This window comes from Danio rerio, chromosome 11 (assembly GCF_052040795.2).
Source record: "Danio rerio strain M-AB ecotype USA chromosome 11, GRCz13ab, whole genome shotgun sequence".
Lineage (NCBI taxonomy): Eukaryota > Metazoa > Chordata > Actinopteri > Cypriniformes > Danionidae > Danio > Danio rerio.
This window is the reverse complement of record NC_141031.1, coordinates 48,180,852-48,195,120: the sequence shown is the minus strand read 5'-3', so window position 1 is coordinate 48,195,120 and position 14,269 is coordinate 48,180,852. Positions and strand designations below refer to the sequence as shown.

At 39.2% G+C, this 14,269-nt stretch overlaps 1 protein-coding gene across 3 annotated transcripts in view; it reads left to right on the top strand.

Annotated features, from left to right (window-relative positions):
• The first annotated feature begins 1,812 nt into the window (after positions 1-1,812).
• trappc10 (trafficking protein particle complex subunit 10) overlaps positions 1,813-14,269 on the top strand; it is a 33,317-nt gene continuing 20,860 nt past the window's right edge. For all 3 annotated transcript variants that reach the window (XR_015502873.1, XR_015502874.1, XM_087274152.1), the window contains exons 1-5: positions 1,813-1,978; positions 3,619-3,700; positions 10,616-10,751; positions 12,522-12,718; positions 13,275-13,470. Coding sequence is in view for 1 of the 3 variants with exons in the window: in XM_087274152.1 (XP_087130278.1) it covers positions 1,918-1,978; positions 3,619-3,700; positions 10,616-10,751; positions 12,522-12,718; positions 13,275-13,470 (672 nt within the window). In the remaining 2 variants the exon portion in view is untranslated. The remainder of the gene's footprint in view (positions 1,979-3,618; positions 3,701-10,615; positions 10,752-12,521; positions 12,719-13,274; positions 13,471-14,269) is intronic.

Here is a 14,269-nt window from a genome sequence, read left to right as displayed (position 1 = left end):
ATTATATTTTTTCTTTTGGAGAAAGACTTTTGTTTTATTTCGGCTAGAATAAAAAGCGATTTAAATTTTTTATGAACCATTTTAAGGTCAAAATTATTAGCCCCTTAAGTCTTCAAAACAAACCATTGTTATAAAATAACTTGCCTAATTACCTTAACTTGACTAGTTAACTTGATTAACCTAGTTAAGCCTTTAAATGTCACTTTAAGCTGTATAGAAGTGTCTTAAAAATATCTAGTCTAATATTATTTACTGTCATCATGGCAAAGATAAAATAAATCAGTTATTAGAAATGAGTTACTAAAACTATTATGTTTAGAAATGTGTGGAAAAAAATCTTCTCTCCGTTAAACAGAAATTGGGGAAAAAAATAAACGGGGGCTAATAATTTAGGAGGGCTAACAATTCTGACTTCAACTGTATTTATATATATATATATATGCGTGTCTGTGTGATGTATGTAAAATTTGGCCCGCAACAACGTTTGTTTTTTTGCATCTGGCCCTCGGCCCAAAAAGTTTGGACACCCCTGCACTACGGCCAGTGTAGTTGATCAGTTCCCCTATAGCGCATGTGTTTGGACTGTGGGGGAAACCAGAGCACCTGGGAGAAACCCAAACCAACACGGGGAGAACATGCAAACTCCACACAGAAACACACACTGACCCAGCCGAGACTCAAACCAGCAAACTTTTTGTTGTGAGGCGATCGTGCTAACCACTGCGCCACTGTGACGCCCAATTTAATGTTTTATTTATTCAGGAATTTATGGATACTTATTTACTCAATTATTTAATTATTTTTATTTTATTTGTTTATTTGGCAGGGACAGTGTACATTAATGAGCATTTCTGCAAATGTACCAGGAATAGTCAGAAGGATGATTTTCATCTGTTGTCCCTGAACAACCTAAAAACTTAAAAACTTTTTGTGAAAAAGTACTAAAATAGACAAAGTTATGTAGCTATTAATAATAAAAATGAATATATGCAAATTAAACCAAAACACAGACATTTTGTAATAGAGATAAAATAGTTGAAACACATTTAAACAACAAGTTATTAAGTTGGTAGGCACAAATGGGAACATGCTAGGTTCGTTCTAATAGGAATGATGACACGTTTCTAAATTTACATATTAATGTTTTTGCAGGTTTTTTCCTCCATATATATGCATCATGACAATATATATATATATATATATATATATATATATATATATATATATATATATATATATATATATATATATATATAAATAAACTATTCATGAATATCTTGTAATTTTGCATTATTTTATGAATATTTTGAAATAGTTCTTTAAGTTCATAGTGTTTTGTTTCAGTTGTATTGTTAGTTTATTAAATTGTATATTTAGTTTACTCAAAGTCTCTTTAACGCTCGGTGTATTCTACAGTCTAACAATGTTTAATGTTGTAAAATTCACATTGTTTTTGTTTGCTTCTATTCTTGTGTTTTTAGACTTGTTTTATTTCAGCTTTACACTTGATGTCGTATCGGCAAACTAAAGTAAATAAAGCAGCAGTTTTTATTTAATCCATTTCAGTTCAAGTTTATTTCATTTTCAGAAGCAGTGGTTTTGCTTTTACTTTCCTCTGAGTGTCTGCTGTGTTTAATCAATGATCGTAAACTGTCAACAAATGAAACCCAAGATGTTCAAGTGTTAAAGTAATACGTGTGAAGATGTAAAAGTAAACAGAAGCTTTGTGCACTATTTATTTGTTTATTTTGTAGAGTAGTGCGCGCGCATCCGCTGTATGTGTGACGCGGCCGGAAGTCATCATCGGGTGTCAGCAGATCGGAAATGGAGAGTGACGGGGCCTCATCGATACAGCAGCGGTGCTGAAAGTGATCGATTCCTCTGCCGATGGTGGACTGAAGCTGATCAGCGGAGCCCATGGAGACCCATGAGGAGAAACCCATCATTTACACCATGGAGAACAAGCCCATAGTGACCTGTGAGTGTCCGTGCGCGCGCTCCGCTCATTGCCTCTCTCTCTCTCACACACACTGATAACGAGAGAGTGTGTGTTTTCTGATATTAATACACACACACTCTCTCACACACACCTGTGTTCTCTCATTATCGTCTTCGCTGTCTGCAGGTTGACAGTATTCACGGTCTCTGATTGTGAACGCCCGATCATTTCCTCCTGTCATCACCTGAGGACTGACATATATGGATATTAATAATCGTTATGATATAGCAGACTATTATCAGACTCTTTCAGGATGACAGAGAGTGTTTCACCGCTTTACTCGCTAATAATGTGGAGCAAAACACCACAAACACAGCAGCGATTTGTTCTTTTGAATCGGTTTCATTTTTGATTCGGTTCGAGTGATTCACTACAGTGCTGAATCTGTCAGATTTACTGTGGTGAATCACGACAAGCTGTCTTATAGGAATGCAGTCATCTCAAAACACTCGATCACATCAGTACAATACCGAGTGAGAATAAGTGTGTTTTCTGACATTAATACACACACACACACACACACCTGTGGTCTCTCATTATTGGCGTCACTGTTTGCAGGTTTACTGTATTCACTGAATTCCTGTCATCAGATAAATGCATACATAAATGACTGTTAGACTTTTTATTATATATAATCATATTATTAATATATTTTATTATGACTATTATCAGACTTTATCAGAATGGCAGTGTTTCATGAATTTGCTTATTTATAATGTGGAGCAAAAGCTACAAATACAGCAGTGATTCATTCTTTAGAATCGTTTTGAATGATTCATTACAGTGCTGAATCTGTCATTGTGAAACTGTCAGATTTACTGTGGTGAAACACGTCAAAACTGACACCTCAAAATACTCAGTGCTGTCAATATAACAAGGAATATTATTATTAATCTAATGTTAATGAACACACACCTGCAGTGAATCTGTCATTGCAGTTATTTTTGCTGACTTTCCTTCTGTCATCAAGTAAATACAAAGAAATCAGACTATTCATAATTGTAATGATATATCAGACTATTATCAGACTATATCAGAATGGCAGAGAGTGTTTCACAGCTTTGCTTGTTTATAATGTGGAGCAAAACCGACAAACACAGCAGCGATTTTTTTTATTTTCATTTATTTTTTCTTCTCTTGAATCAGTTTGAATAATTTTGTAATAAAGAGAGTGTGTGTGTTCATTAATACAGGAAAACACACACACACACTCGCTCTCTATTATACACACACACACACACACACACACACACACACCTGTGTTCTCTCATTATCATCTTCACTGTCAGTGGGTTTTCTGTATCACGTCAGCTCTCTATTAATTCTCGTTTCATATCATAAATACACAATTATTAGACTATTAGTGATCATAATAATAGATTAGACAATTATCAGACTATTTCAGAATGGCAGAGAGTGTTTCACAGCTTTGCTCATTAATAATGTGGAGCAAAACCGACAAACACAGCAAAGATTCATTCTTTTTGAGTCAGTTGTTCACTTAATTGCTTCGAACAGTGCTGAATCTGTCATTATGAAAATGGTCAGATTTGACTGTGTGTGTGTGTGTGTGTGTGTGTGTGTGTGTGTGTGTGTGTGTGTGTGTGTGTGTTGCGCAGATGCGGGTGATCAGACCCTGTTCACGGCCCTCTACACATCCCTGACTCAGCAGCTGCCCAGAGAACCAATGGAGTGGAGGAGGTGAGAGACTCCTATAATATTAATAAACAGCATAAAACAAACATGAGGCGGGGCTTGCTTTAGCGTCTCAGTCTATGACTGGATGTTCACACGTGGGCGTGGCTCATGTGCATATGCAGATATGTGTAAGTTTGAGAGGCGGAGTTTAAAGTATGTCAACATTTATTTACTCCTATTTTTAATGACAAGTTTAATTATTGCAATTAAAAAAAGGAATATATATATATGTACACCTTTTTTTCTACTATCGATAGTTTTCAGATGTAGTCACACTATTAGGGGGCAATACATGACTATCTCCCAGAGTGAGGGATTTAAATGTTTTTTAGCCAAAAAGCCAGATAATCATCGAGCAGATAAGAGCCTGTTCTGTGCTAAGAAATGTGCGAATTTGTGCTGAATATTAGCATTATTGACTAGGCACGCAACAATTAAGCGATTTCACCATTAACTGAGGCACCTTGTACACTGAGGCTAATACGCACGCACACTGGATTAACTATCGGGAGGCTGTTAACTAAAGATCGTTCCCATGTGGCTTGTTTTGTACGCGCAAGTTCGTTAATTCTTTTACTGCACGTATATTGAGAGTAGGGTTGTAACGGTATGAATTTTTCACGGTATGATAATCGTCTAAAACAATACCACGGTTTGACGGTTTCGCGGTATACGGTATGTTACAAATGTTACAAAATAATAGAACAGTGAAGCAAATTTGACTTTTTCCAAATAATATATTTTTAGTTACTATAAACAACACCACTTACAATGAACAAATAAAAAAATAAGAAAATAATAAATAATGTGTCAAAGTCCAAATAAAGTCCAAATAAACATGGTGCAAATCCTCAGTAAGAAATAGATATAAATATTTACTATACTATAAATAGTTACATAACGAAACTAGATTCAATATGGAACATCCCTAGGTTTTATGTGCCAGCATGGATATGGTTGTCTATCGATATGGATTTGGATATGGTTGTCTGCAATGCAGACAAACAGCTGCATCTTCATTTGCGTCTTTTGAAAACAGCAAGAGCAGCAGTTCGTCTTTGCTGTGTCACTGTTTTGTCATGTTTCTGTGCTGCTGTGCATGCAAAAGTACTTAGTATGAGAATTATTTCATGCAAAACTTTTTTTTTTTTTTGCGTTTTATTTAGCCGCGCATAAATGTATGCCTATCTCTCATTCCGTGTTGTTCAAAAAGCTTGGTCCACAAACAAAAGCGAAACCTATGATTATTGGTTGTGATATAGCGAGTTTGAACCAATCTGGGCATGGAGGAGGGACAATGCATCAATGTATCATGTCTGGTTTGTCCGGAGACACAGTGACGAGCGTTTCTTTGTCAAATATGCGTTGTCAAATGTTGATGACGTAACCGCACTGATTCCGGAGCCTCTGAAAGTCCTCTGTAATGTGATACAGCACTGGAAAGCTGAGAATCTCTTCTTTATGCCAATCTTTGAATTGTATGAATCGGATCAGCGGATCAAAAGTTATTAAACATTTAAGAGCAATACTTATTTTTAGCCGCGGGCGGCTGTCTCGGTCTTTAAGGGTTAAAACCGTTGATATGCAATTGTTCATGGTATGCAACCCTAATTGAGAGTGATGTGCATGTGGCATGCGTTCATGCTTTCCAGGCGCACCTTGTTGAAATAATGGTGCGAGCGCACCACCAGTCACATGACAGAAACTAAACCCATCAGCTTCATATGTTGCATGGAATACACACATTTCTACACCAAAGAGAAAAAAACAAACACAATGAAAATACTAAACAAGCCCATAATACAGCTGATCAACAGAGCATTTCAGATGTTCAGCAGCCTCTGATTACATTTGTTCTCTTTAAAGGGAAATACTCAGCTAATATGATGCTTAGATTAACAGTAGACAAATACTATTTGTTTCTCTATTCTTGTTTTTATTTATTCATTTCAGTGTAGAATTACTACTTTTTTTGTCATTGAACTTTTTTTTTATTTTGAACTTTTATACCCCACTCAACATAAAATTTACAATACAAAATCAACATTCAGGAAAATAATTTAAACAAGTTATAATAAAAATAACAACAAAATTCTAACATAAATATTAAATATAAAATAATAAGAATTATTACTTCCGCTTCAATGGCAAAAATGTTTTTCTCTTATTTTTAAGTTCAAAGAGAAATGGACTAGGGCGACGCAGTGGCGCAGTAGGTAGTGCTGTCGCCTCACAGCAAGAAGGTCGTTGGGTCCCTGATTTGATCCTCGGCTCAGTGTGTGTTTCTGTGTGGAGTTTGCATGTTCTCCCCGTGTTGGCGTGGGTTTCCTCCGGGTGCTCTGGTTTCCCCCACAATCCAAACACATGCGCTATAGGGGAATTGATCAACTACACTGGCCGTACTGTATGAGTGTGTATGGGTATTTCCCAGTGATTGGGTTGCAGCTGGAAGGGCATTCGCTGCATAAAAACGTGCTGGATAAGTTGGCGGTTCATTCCGCTGTGGCGACCCCAGATTAATAAAGGGACTAAGCCGACAAGAAAATGAATGAATGAATGAAAAAACCTAACACTACATGTTAAAGCAGACACTAATGCGCTACAATGCCGTCACCAGTGACTAAATCTCTGAGGAATATCTACAAACATGGCTGAATTATAGCTTTAGGTTATAATTATAATTATAGCTCAGGGACATGAGGATTTTAAATGACTGAAAAACAGCAGATTATGGATCATAAGTGCCCACAATTCAGTTAATGATCATATCTCAATTTTTTCTGCTAATAATTATTTATAGCTTGAAGCGACTGCGTGTCTACTGTGATGCGTTTATATGCACAGCCACTTTTACGAATCATTGACTTGACTAAAAACGAGCAATTTCTAGCATTTTTCAAAATATCTTGTTTTTGTGTTCAAAGGAAGAAACTGATAAAGCTTAAGAAGCAATCATGGGTGAGCACATGTTCATATTTTGGGTGTGAACTGTCCCTTTAAGAGCACTGTAAGATTGATGCCACTGTTCATAAACTGATATATTTTAATAAATTCACATACAAAAAGTTCTATATTATCATGGATTGTTTATTAATTATAATTCCACTTTAAAACAATATATTAATTATGCTGCATTATTAGCAGACTGTTGACGATCTAAATATTAACATTACAGCAGATTGTGACCCATGTGAAATGTCAAAAAACAGTGTATTAAAGCAGCGTCTAGCTGTTCCTCTGAAGTGTGTGTGTGTGTGTGTGTGTGTGTGTGTGTGTGTGTTTATACGCTGTATTCTGCAAATAAAGTGTTAATAAACTCGGTCTGATAGTAAACTGTGTGAACGCGGGCGACAGGAAGCTGCATTAAACACCAGCCAATCAGAATGAGTCTGAGGTCTGGAGAGGCGCTCTGCTCGTTTATGTGTTATTTTATTCATCAGATATATGTGCCCGGCAGAATATATTGTTTTAGCATTGATAGGGCAATGTGTGAATCTGCAATCGTCACATGGCAGGATGTATTAAATGTGTTTAATTATTTATACAAATATACAGCATTATTGTACATTTATTATTATTATTATTATTATTATTAATTTTTATTATGATTAATTTTTATATATTATTAATACTATTATTAAAATATTATTATTGTTTATTATTATTATTATTATTAATATCATTAAAATATTATTGTTATTATTATCATTGTTGTTGTTGTTGTTGTTGTTGTTATTATACAGCATTATTGATTGTTTTATTTCTGTACTTGGATACTGTTTGACTGTATTTTTTATGTCTTTGCCATGATGACAGCACATATTATCTAGATATTCTTCAAGACACTAGTGTTCAGCTTACAGTGACATGTAAAGGCTTCACTAGGGTAATTAGGGTAAAGTTAGGGTAATTAGGCAAGTCATTGTATAACAGTGGTTTGTTCTGGAGACAATCCAACACTAATATTGCTGAAGGGGCCAATAATATTGAGCTTAAAATGGTTTTAAAACAATTAAAAACTGCTTTTATTCTAGCCCAAATAAAACAAATCAGACTTTCTCCAGAAGAACAAATATTAGAGGAAACACTGTGAGAAATTCCTTAATCTGAGAAACATCATTTGGGAAATATTGGAAGATGAAGGGGCAAATAATTCTGATGTGAACTGAATGTCTTGTATAAAGCAGATCTGCTGTGCTAAGACAGGAATAAGGAAGTGTTCTCTCTCACATGATCTTCCTGGAGGGAAACTGTTGCACTTCCTGTTTAATCCGTCAGTCTGAAACAAGCAGATCTGTAATGCACAGATCACAACATTTACCGGCTTCCCACGACTGCTTGAACATATTTACAGTTATGTCAAGGCTCTGGAAAATCTTGGAAAGTAAACACGCAGAGATGCAGGCTCCTGAACGTGCGTGAGGTTATTAGGTTTTCTGGAAAATAAACCTGTAATATTCCCTCTGCTCTGTTAAAGGGAGAGTTCACCCAAAAATACAAATCTGCTCTCTATTCGCTCATCCTCGACTGATTCCAAGAGAGCGGTCTGGCTGCAGACTCAGTGCAGATGGAATCTGAGCTGCATGCAAGGCTTTTTAATGCCCACCGCTAACCCCGCCCCTCACCGTGACGTCACTCGCTCCATTGTGTCTGACATTGCATCTCTGAGATATGCAGTCTCGGCGTGCGAATCCAAGTCTGCATCCAGATACTACGGGATTCCAAAGCTTTATGAGATTTGATGCTAGACTACCAATGACATGAGGAACAGGAGTGTTGGCAGGTATGATGTACAGGCATTTGTAGCTCCGCCCTTCTTTGAAAAGAGCACAATCTCATTTGCATATAAAGCAACAGTGACAAAATCAGGATCAAAGCCTTAAAGAGTCAGTTTCAGAGTTATGAAACATTATTTGTGGGGTAATTCTACACACTCGTCACATCAGACACTTAATGACCTGAGTAAGGGTGTACTCACACTAGGCAGGGTTATCTTGAACCGTGCTCAGGTGTCATTGTCCCCTGTTTCCTCTCCCCCTCGGCCGGCACTCACACTGTATTTTAAAGAGCACCCAGTTCACCCCTTTTTCCAGATTTAATATAAGTCTGTAGTGTCTCCAGAATGTGTCTGCAAAGTTTCAGTTCAAAACACCCATCAGATTATTTATTAGCCATTTAAGAAAACACACACACACACACACACACACACACACACACACACACACACACACACACACAGTGAACACACACGTTTAAGTTTGCACTGTTTTTGCACAGTAAATGTGACAGGATACACATTAATGTCCATTGCTGTATGAATATTGGTCATGTTAATGTAGAAAATAAACCTGATTTAACGTCCACACAGCGGGAGTGAAGCGTCTTCTTTTATAGTTGTGCTGACATGCGGCTGTGCTGATGAAGTAAATGGCTGTAATTGATGAACATGCTCTGATTTAAACAAGTGTTGAACTTGTAAAACTCCCTCTTCAACACATTTAATGATGATTGATGATCTAGCAAACCCCACAGATCTTTATTCCCGGTTTCTTTGCACACGCCCTGTTGTTGATATGATTATACGCGTTACTACGGTGACATGTTAATACGCGTCTGTCATTCAATTCGGTGGGTGGGGAAACCGCACTTCTACGTCAAGGTGCGGTCGACCTCAAAATGGGAGGGATTTGGATCCTATTTTAACATCTGGAAATGAAAGAAACACTTATTGTGTTTATATCAGCCTGATATGACTGAGGACTGAGGACACACTATACCACACACAGCTCTGTCCACACAGCTTACAAAAGAGGATTTTCATCATAGATTCAGGCTCCGTTTACACTAATGTGTTTAGTTCTTGAGCGTCGAAAACAGAGTGTTTTGGAAATGCTGGAGAGGCCGTGTTCATTCTGAAGCGCTGCTGCTGCGTCTCAGTGTGGATGAGGGAAAACGGAGACATCTGGAAACGGAGGCGGGGCTGCTGAGATTCACTATCTGATTGGAGCTTTTGTGTCATTGCGTATCCTTCCCTTATTCGTCAAGCCCCTATCACATGACTATAACACATGGCTTTAACGCTACCGGGAGACAGCAGACCAGCCTTCACTGTAAACAACAACATGCACACAGAAATGAGAGCGTTGTTTGCACTATTGTCTGTTTTAGGCGTCATTGTGCAGTTATTCATTCGTTACGTTTAGTATCAACTCGACCTCGTCGTCTGTCCACAAAAATACCTCTCTTGCTTTCTTTGCCATCACGTTCATTGTTGAACCGGCGTTTGTTGACTAACAATAACCAAATGCCGAGCGAGACACATGCTTCCTGTTTATACTAGAAAGCACATGCCCAGAGTGCGCGAATGGTCACGTGATATACGTTTTTGGTGGCGTAGTGTGGATGGAGATATGTTCAGAAACGCTAGGTGAAACGCTGGTGTCGACGCGGATCATTTTGGATCTAAAACACCGTTTTAAAACTAAAACGCACTAGTGTAAACGGGGCCTCAGTGCACTCACACTTGTCTAATGAACCGGGAATTGTGCCCTGGCACTGTTTGGATAGCCCAGTGTAAGATCACCTTGAAATAAATAAAAAATAATGCACACACAGGGAAATTCAAATTTTGGGGTGAACTATGCATTAAAAACACACATAAATGATCAACTTTCCCTTAATCATGGGTAAACTCAAATATAATCTGCCTCCTCAATCATAACCTGTTCAGATCCTGTGATGTGATCACTTCAGATGCGCACATTATGATATATATATGCTGACACTATATAGTGTGTAGCACTAATACATAAGCACAGAGGTCAAGAAGGTTAACGCACAAGTGTAGACTGACTGCTGTTGTGTGTTTGCTGATATTTACTGTGTGTGGATTAAAGCTGTGTGTGTTTCTCGTCCCAGGTCTTACGGCCGAGCACCAAAGATGATCTACCTGGAGGCTAATTTTGTGCAGTTTAAGGAGGAGCTTCTTCCTAAAGAGGGGAATAAAGCGCTGCTGACGTTCCCATTCCTGCACATCTACTGGACCGACTGCTGCGTGAGTCTCTTTATAACACACTCTGAACACACACACACATGTAGAAACTGACTTTAATAACTATGATTCTGCTGCGTTTAAGTTTTTAATATATTTTATCATGTTTACATGTTCTAAAATGTGTTCAAATCATGAAAACAAATATTTTTGGGAAATGCTTTCAATAGATATGAGTAGGGATGGGTATCGTAAAGCTTTTAATGATACTTACTTACTGGTTTAGTATGAAGGACAAGTATAAGGAGGTTTATTTAAAGTGAAGTGCATCTGTCTGTCTGTCTGTCTGTCTGTGTGTGTGTGTGTGTGTGTATGTGTGTATGTGTGTATGTGTGTGTGTGTGTGTGTGTGTGTGTGTGTGTGTGTGTGTGTGTGTGTGTGTGTGTGTGTGTGTGTGTATATATATATATGTGTGAGTGTGGGAGTGTGTGAGTGAGAGAGAATATGTGTGTGTGAATATGTGTGTGTGTGTATATATATATGTGTGTGTGTGTGTGTGTGTGTGTGAGAGAGAATATGTGTGTGTGAATATGTGTGTGTGTGTATATATGTGTGTGAGTGTGGGAGTGTGAGTGTGTGAGTGAGAGAGAATATGTGTGTGTGAATATGTGTGTGTGTGTATATATGTGTGTGTGTGTGTGTGTGTGTATATGTGTGTGTGTGTGTGTGTGTGTGTGTGTGATGTGAGGTTCAGTTTCTGCATATTTCTCATGCTTATCTTGGTTTGCATCTGATTGCACACGCTTCAGATGATTTCTGCTTTCTCTTGTGTACGCGGCAGTGTTTATACTGCAGCACATTAAAGCTGAGGTGTTTCTGTGCTTAAATTAGTGTGTATCAGTGTCATGTTCGCACACACACACACACACACACACACACACACACACACTGCTGGCTGTATTTGGCTTGACGCTCTGCTGTTGGTGTCTGCTTTGCGTTTACACACACATTTTCTGCTCTTTTGGAGAAGTGGAGTCATTAGTCCTCAACATGTCTGCATATGAGTGTGATGCTGCAGTTTGAGGGATTAACTGGTGTGTGTTTTAGGCCAGATACAATCTGACAATGCTTTTGTTTTGCACACATTTGTTGTACATCTATCTCTCTATATATATATATATGTGTGTGTGTGTGTGTGTGTGTGCGTGCCTGTATGTGTGTGTGCGTGCGCGCCTGTATGTCTGTTTGATTGTATGTGTGTGCATTTGTACATTTTTGCGTGTGTGTGTGTGTGTGTGTGTGTGTGTGTGTGTGTGCGCGTGCATGCATGCATTCTTATGTTCATGTCTATGTGTGTGTGCGCGCTTCTGCCTGTGTGTGTGCTGGTCTGTTTATGTGTTTGTACATGTCTGTGTGAGTGTGAGTGTGAGTGTGAGTGTGAGTGTGTGTGTGTGTGTGTGTGTGTGTGTGTGTGTGTGTGTGTGTGTGTGTGTGTGTGTGTGTGTGTTTCTGCCTGTATGTGTGCAGTTCTGTTTATGGGTTTGTGTGTGTGAGTGTGTGTGTGCATATGCATGCTTTTTTTCATGTCTATGCATGTGTGTATTGAGCAGTACGTGTGTGTGTTTGTGTGCATGTATTTGTATATTTTCGTTTGTCTGTTTGTGCATTTGTGTGTGTGTGTGTGTGTGTGTGTGTATATATGTGTGTGTGTGTGTGTGTGTGCAGGTCTGTTTATGGGTTTGTGTGTGTGCGTGCATTTGTGCCAGTATATATGTGTGTGTCTGTTTTGTGTGTTTAAGTGATTGATTATATGAGTGTGTGTGTGTGTTTCAGGACACAGAGGTGTACAAGGCGTCAGTGAAGGAGGACATGCAGCGCTGGCAGGGCGTCCTGCGGCTCCACGGCTCTGCTGATTGGCTGATCGTGGTGGTGGAAAACGACAACAAGAAGAAGAACAAGACCAACATCCTGCCGCGCACCTCCATCCTGGACAAGATCCGCAACGACTTCTGCAACAAGCAGAGCGACAGGTGAGCGCAGGACCACCTCCAGATTCACTAACTACAATTCAAACACCTGTGTGTCGGCATAGTGACAGATGTAGAACAGCAGTGTGTGTGTGTGAGTGCTGGACATGTGTGTTTCAGTGTGTGTTTGATGTTTGTGTCAGTCTATGTGGCTCCTGTCGCTGTTCATCTACACCTCCACATCTAGAATCCTCTGAGTCTATGCTGACATCATCTTCAGCACACTCTAATGGCTAATGGACAGACGGCTGCTTCTCACTCAGGGCTGCTGATTATGCTAATGAGCTGGGCACTAGTGGGCGGGGCTTTCCCCCTCTGATGACCCGTACAAAGGGAGAATGTCAAAGTGTGTGCTTCTATCATGTCTGACTGTGAAATCTATAATTAATACAGGTTTATCATTAGAGGCTGGAGACACTGCTGACACACTACTGGTTTTAAACCTCTTCTAAAAGTGATTTCTGCATAACAGCTGCCCTTTAATATTTAATGTTGAACAGGTGAACATATGTTAACTGACCTTCCTGAGTGTTTGTTTCCGAACTGTGTGTGTGTGCAGGTGTGTGTCTCTGTCGGAGCCGCTGAAGGAGTCGTCGCGCTCTCAGGAGTCGTGGAGTTCGTTCCTCACGAAGCTGCGGACGCTGCTGCTCATGTCCTTCACCAGGAATCTGGGGCGCTTCGAGGACGACATGCGAACGCTGCGGGAGAAACGCACCGAGCCCGGCTGGAGCTTCTGCGACTACTTCATGGTGCAGGTGTGTTTCTGTCTGGACAGGTGTTCTGCAGGACGGTATCTAGGTGGCGCAGTGGTTAGCACTGTCGCCTCACAGCACGAAGGTCTCTAGTTCGAGTCCCGGCTGGGTCAGTTGGTGTTTCTGTGTGGAGTTTGCATGTTCTCCTCGTGTTGGTGTGGGTTTCCTTCGAGTGCTCCGGTTTCCCCACAGACAAACTCATGCGCTATAGGGGAACTGATCAACTACACTGGCTGTAGTGTGTGTGTGTGTGTGTGTGTGTGTGTGTGTGTGTGTGTGTGTGTGTGTGTGTGTGTGTGTGTGTGTGTATGTGTGTGTGTGTGTGTGTGTGTGTGAGTGTTTCCAAGTGATGGAAGGGCTTCCGCAGTGTAAAACATATGCTGGAATAGTTGGTGGTTCATTCCGCTGTGGCGACTCCTGATTAATAAAGAGGCTAAGCTGAAGGAAAATGAATGAATGTGTGAAATGAAATAAGTCCAGATGAAATCAAATCTAATCATTGACTTTAGCTCACATTGCTAGTTTTGGGGTGAGGAATTCATCTGTGCATGACATAGACATGACAAAAAATAGACAACAAACAGAAATGGTGAGCAGGAGGAGTCTGTTAAGTTGTAATAACTCTCCTCAAATGTTTTTTCCCATCTTTCTAAATGAAATGACCAATCAAGTGCCAATCAAAGCTAAAAATCTGAGCAAATTATGTTCCAAATTTGAAGTTGATATCATGAAATGAGCTTTCAGTAGTTAGGTTTGGCTGCAGTACCAGACATGACCACCAGTTTACATTGGTGACCATATA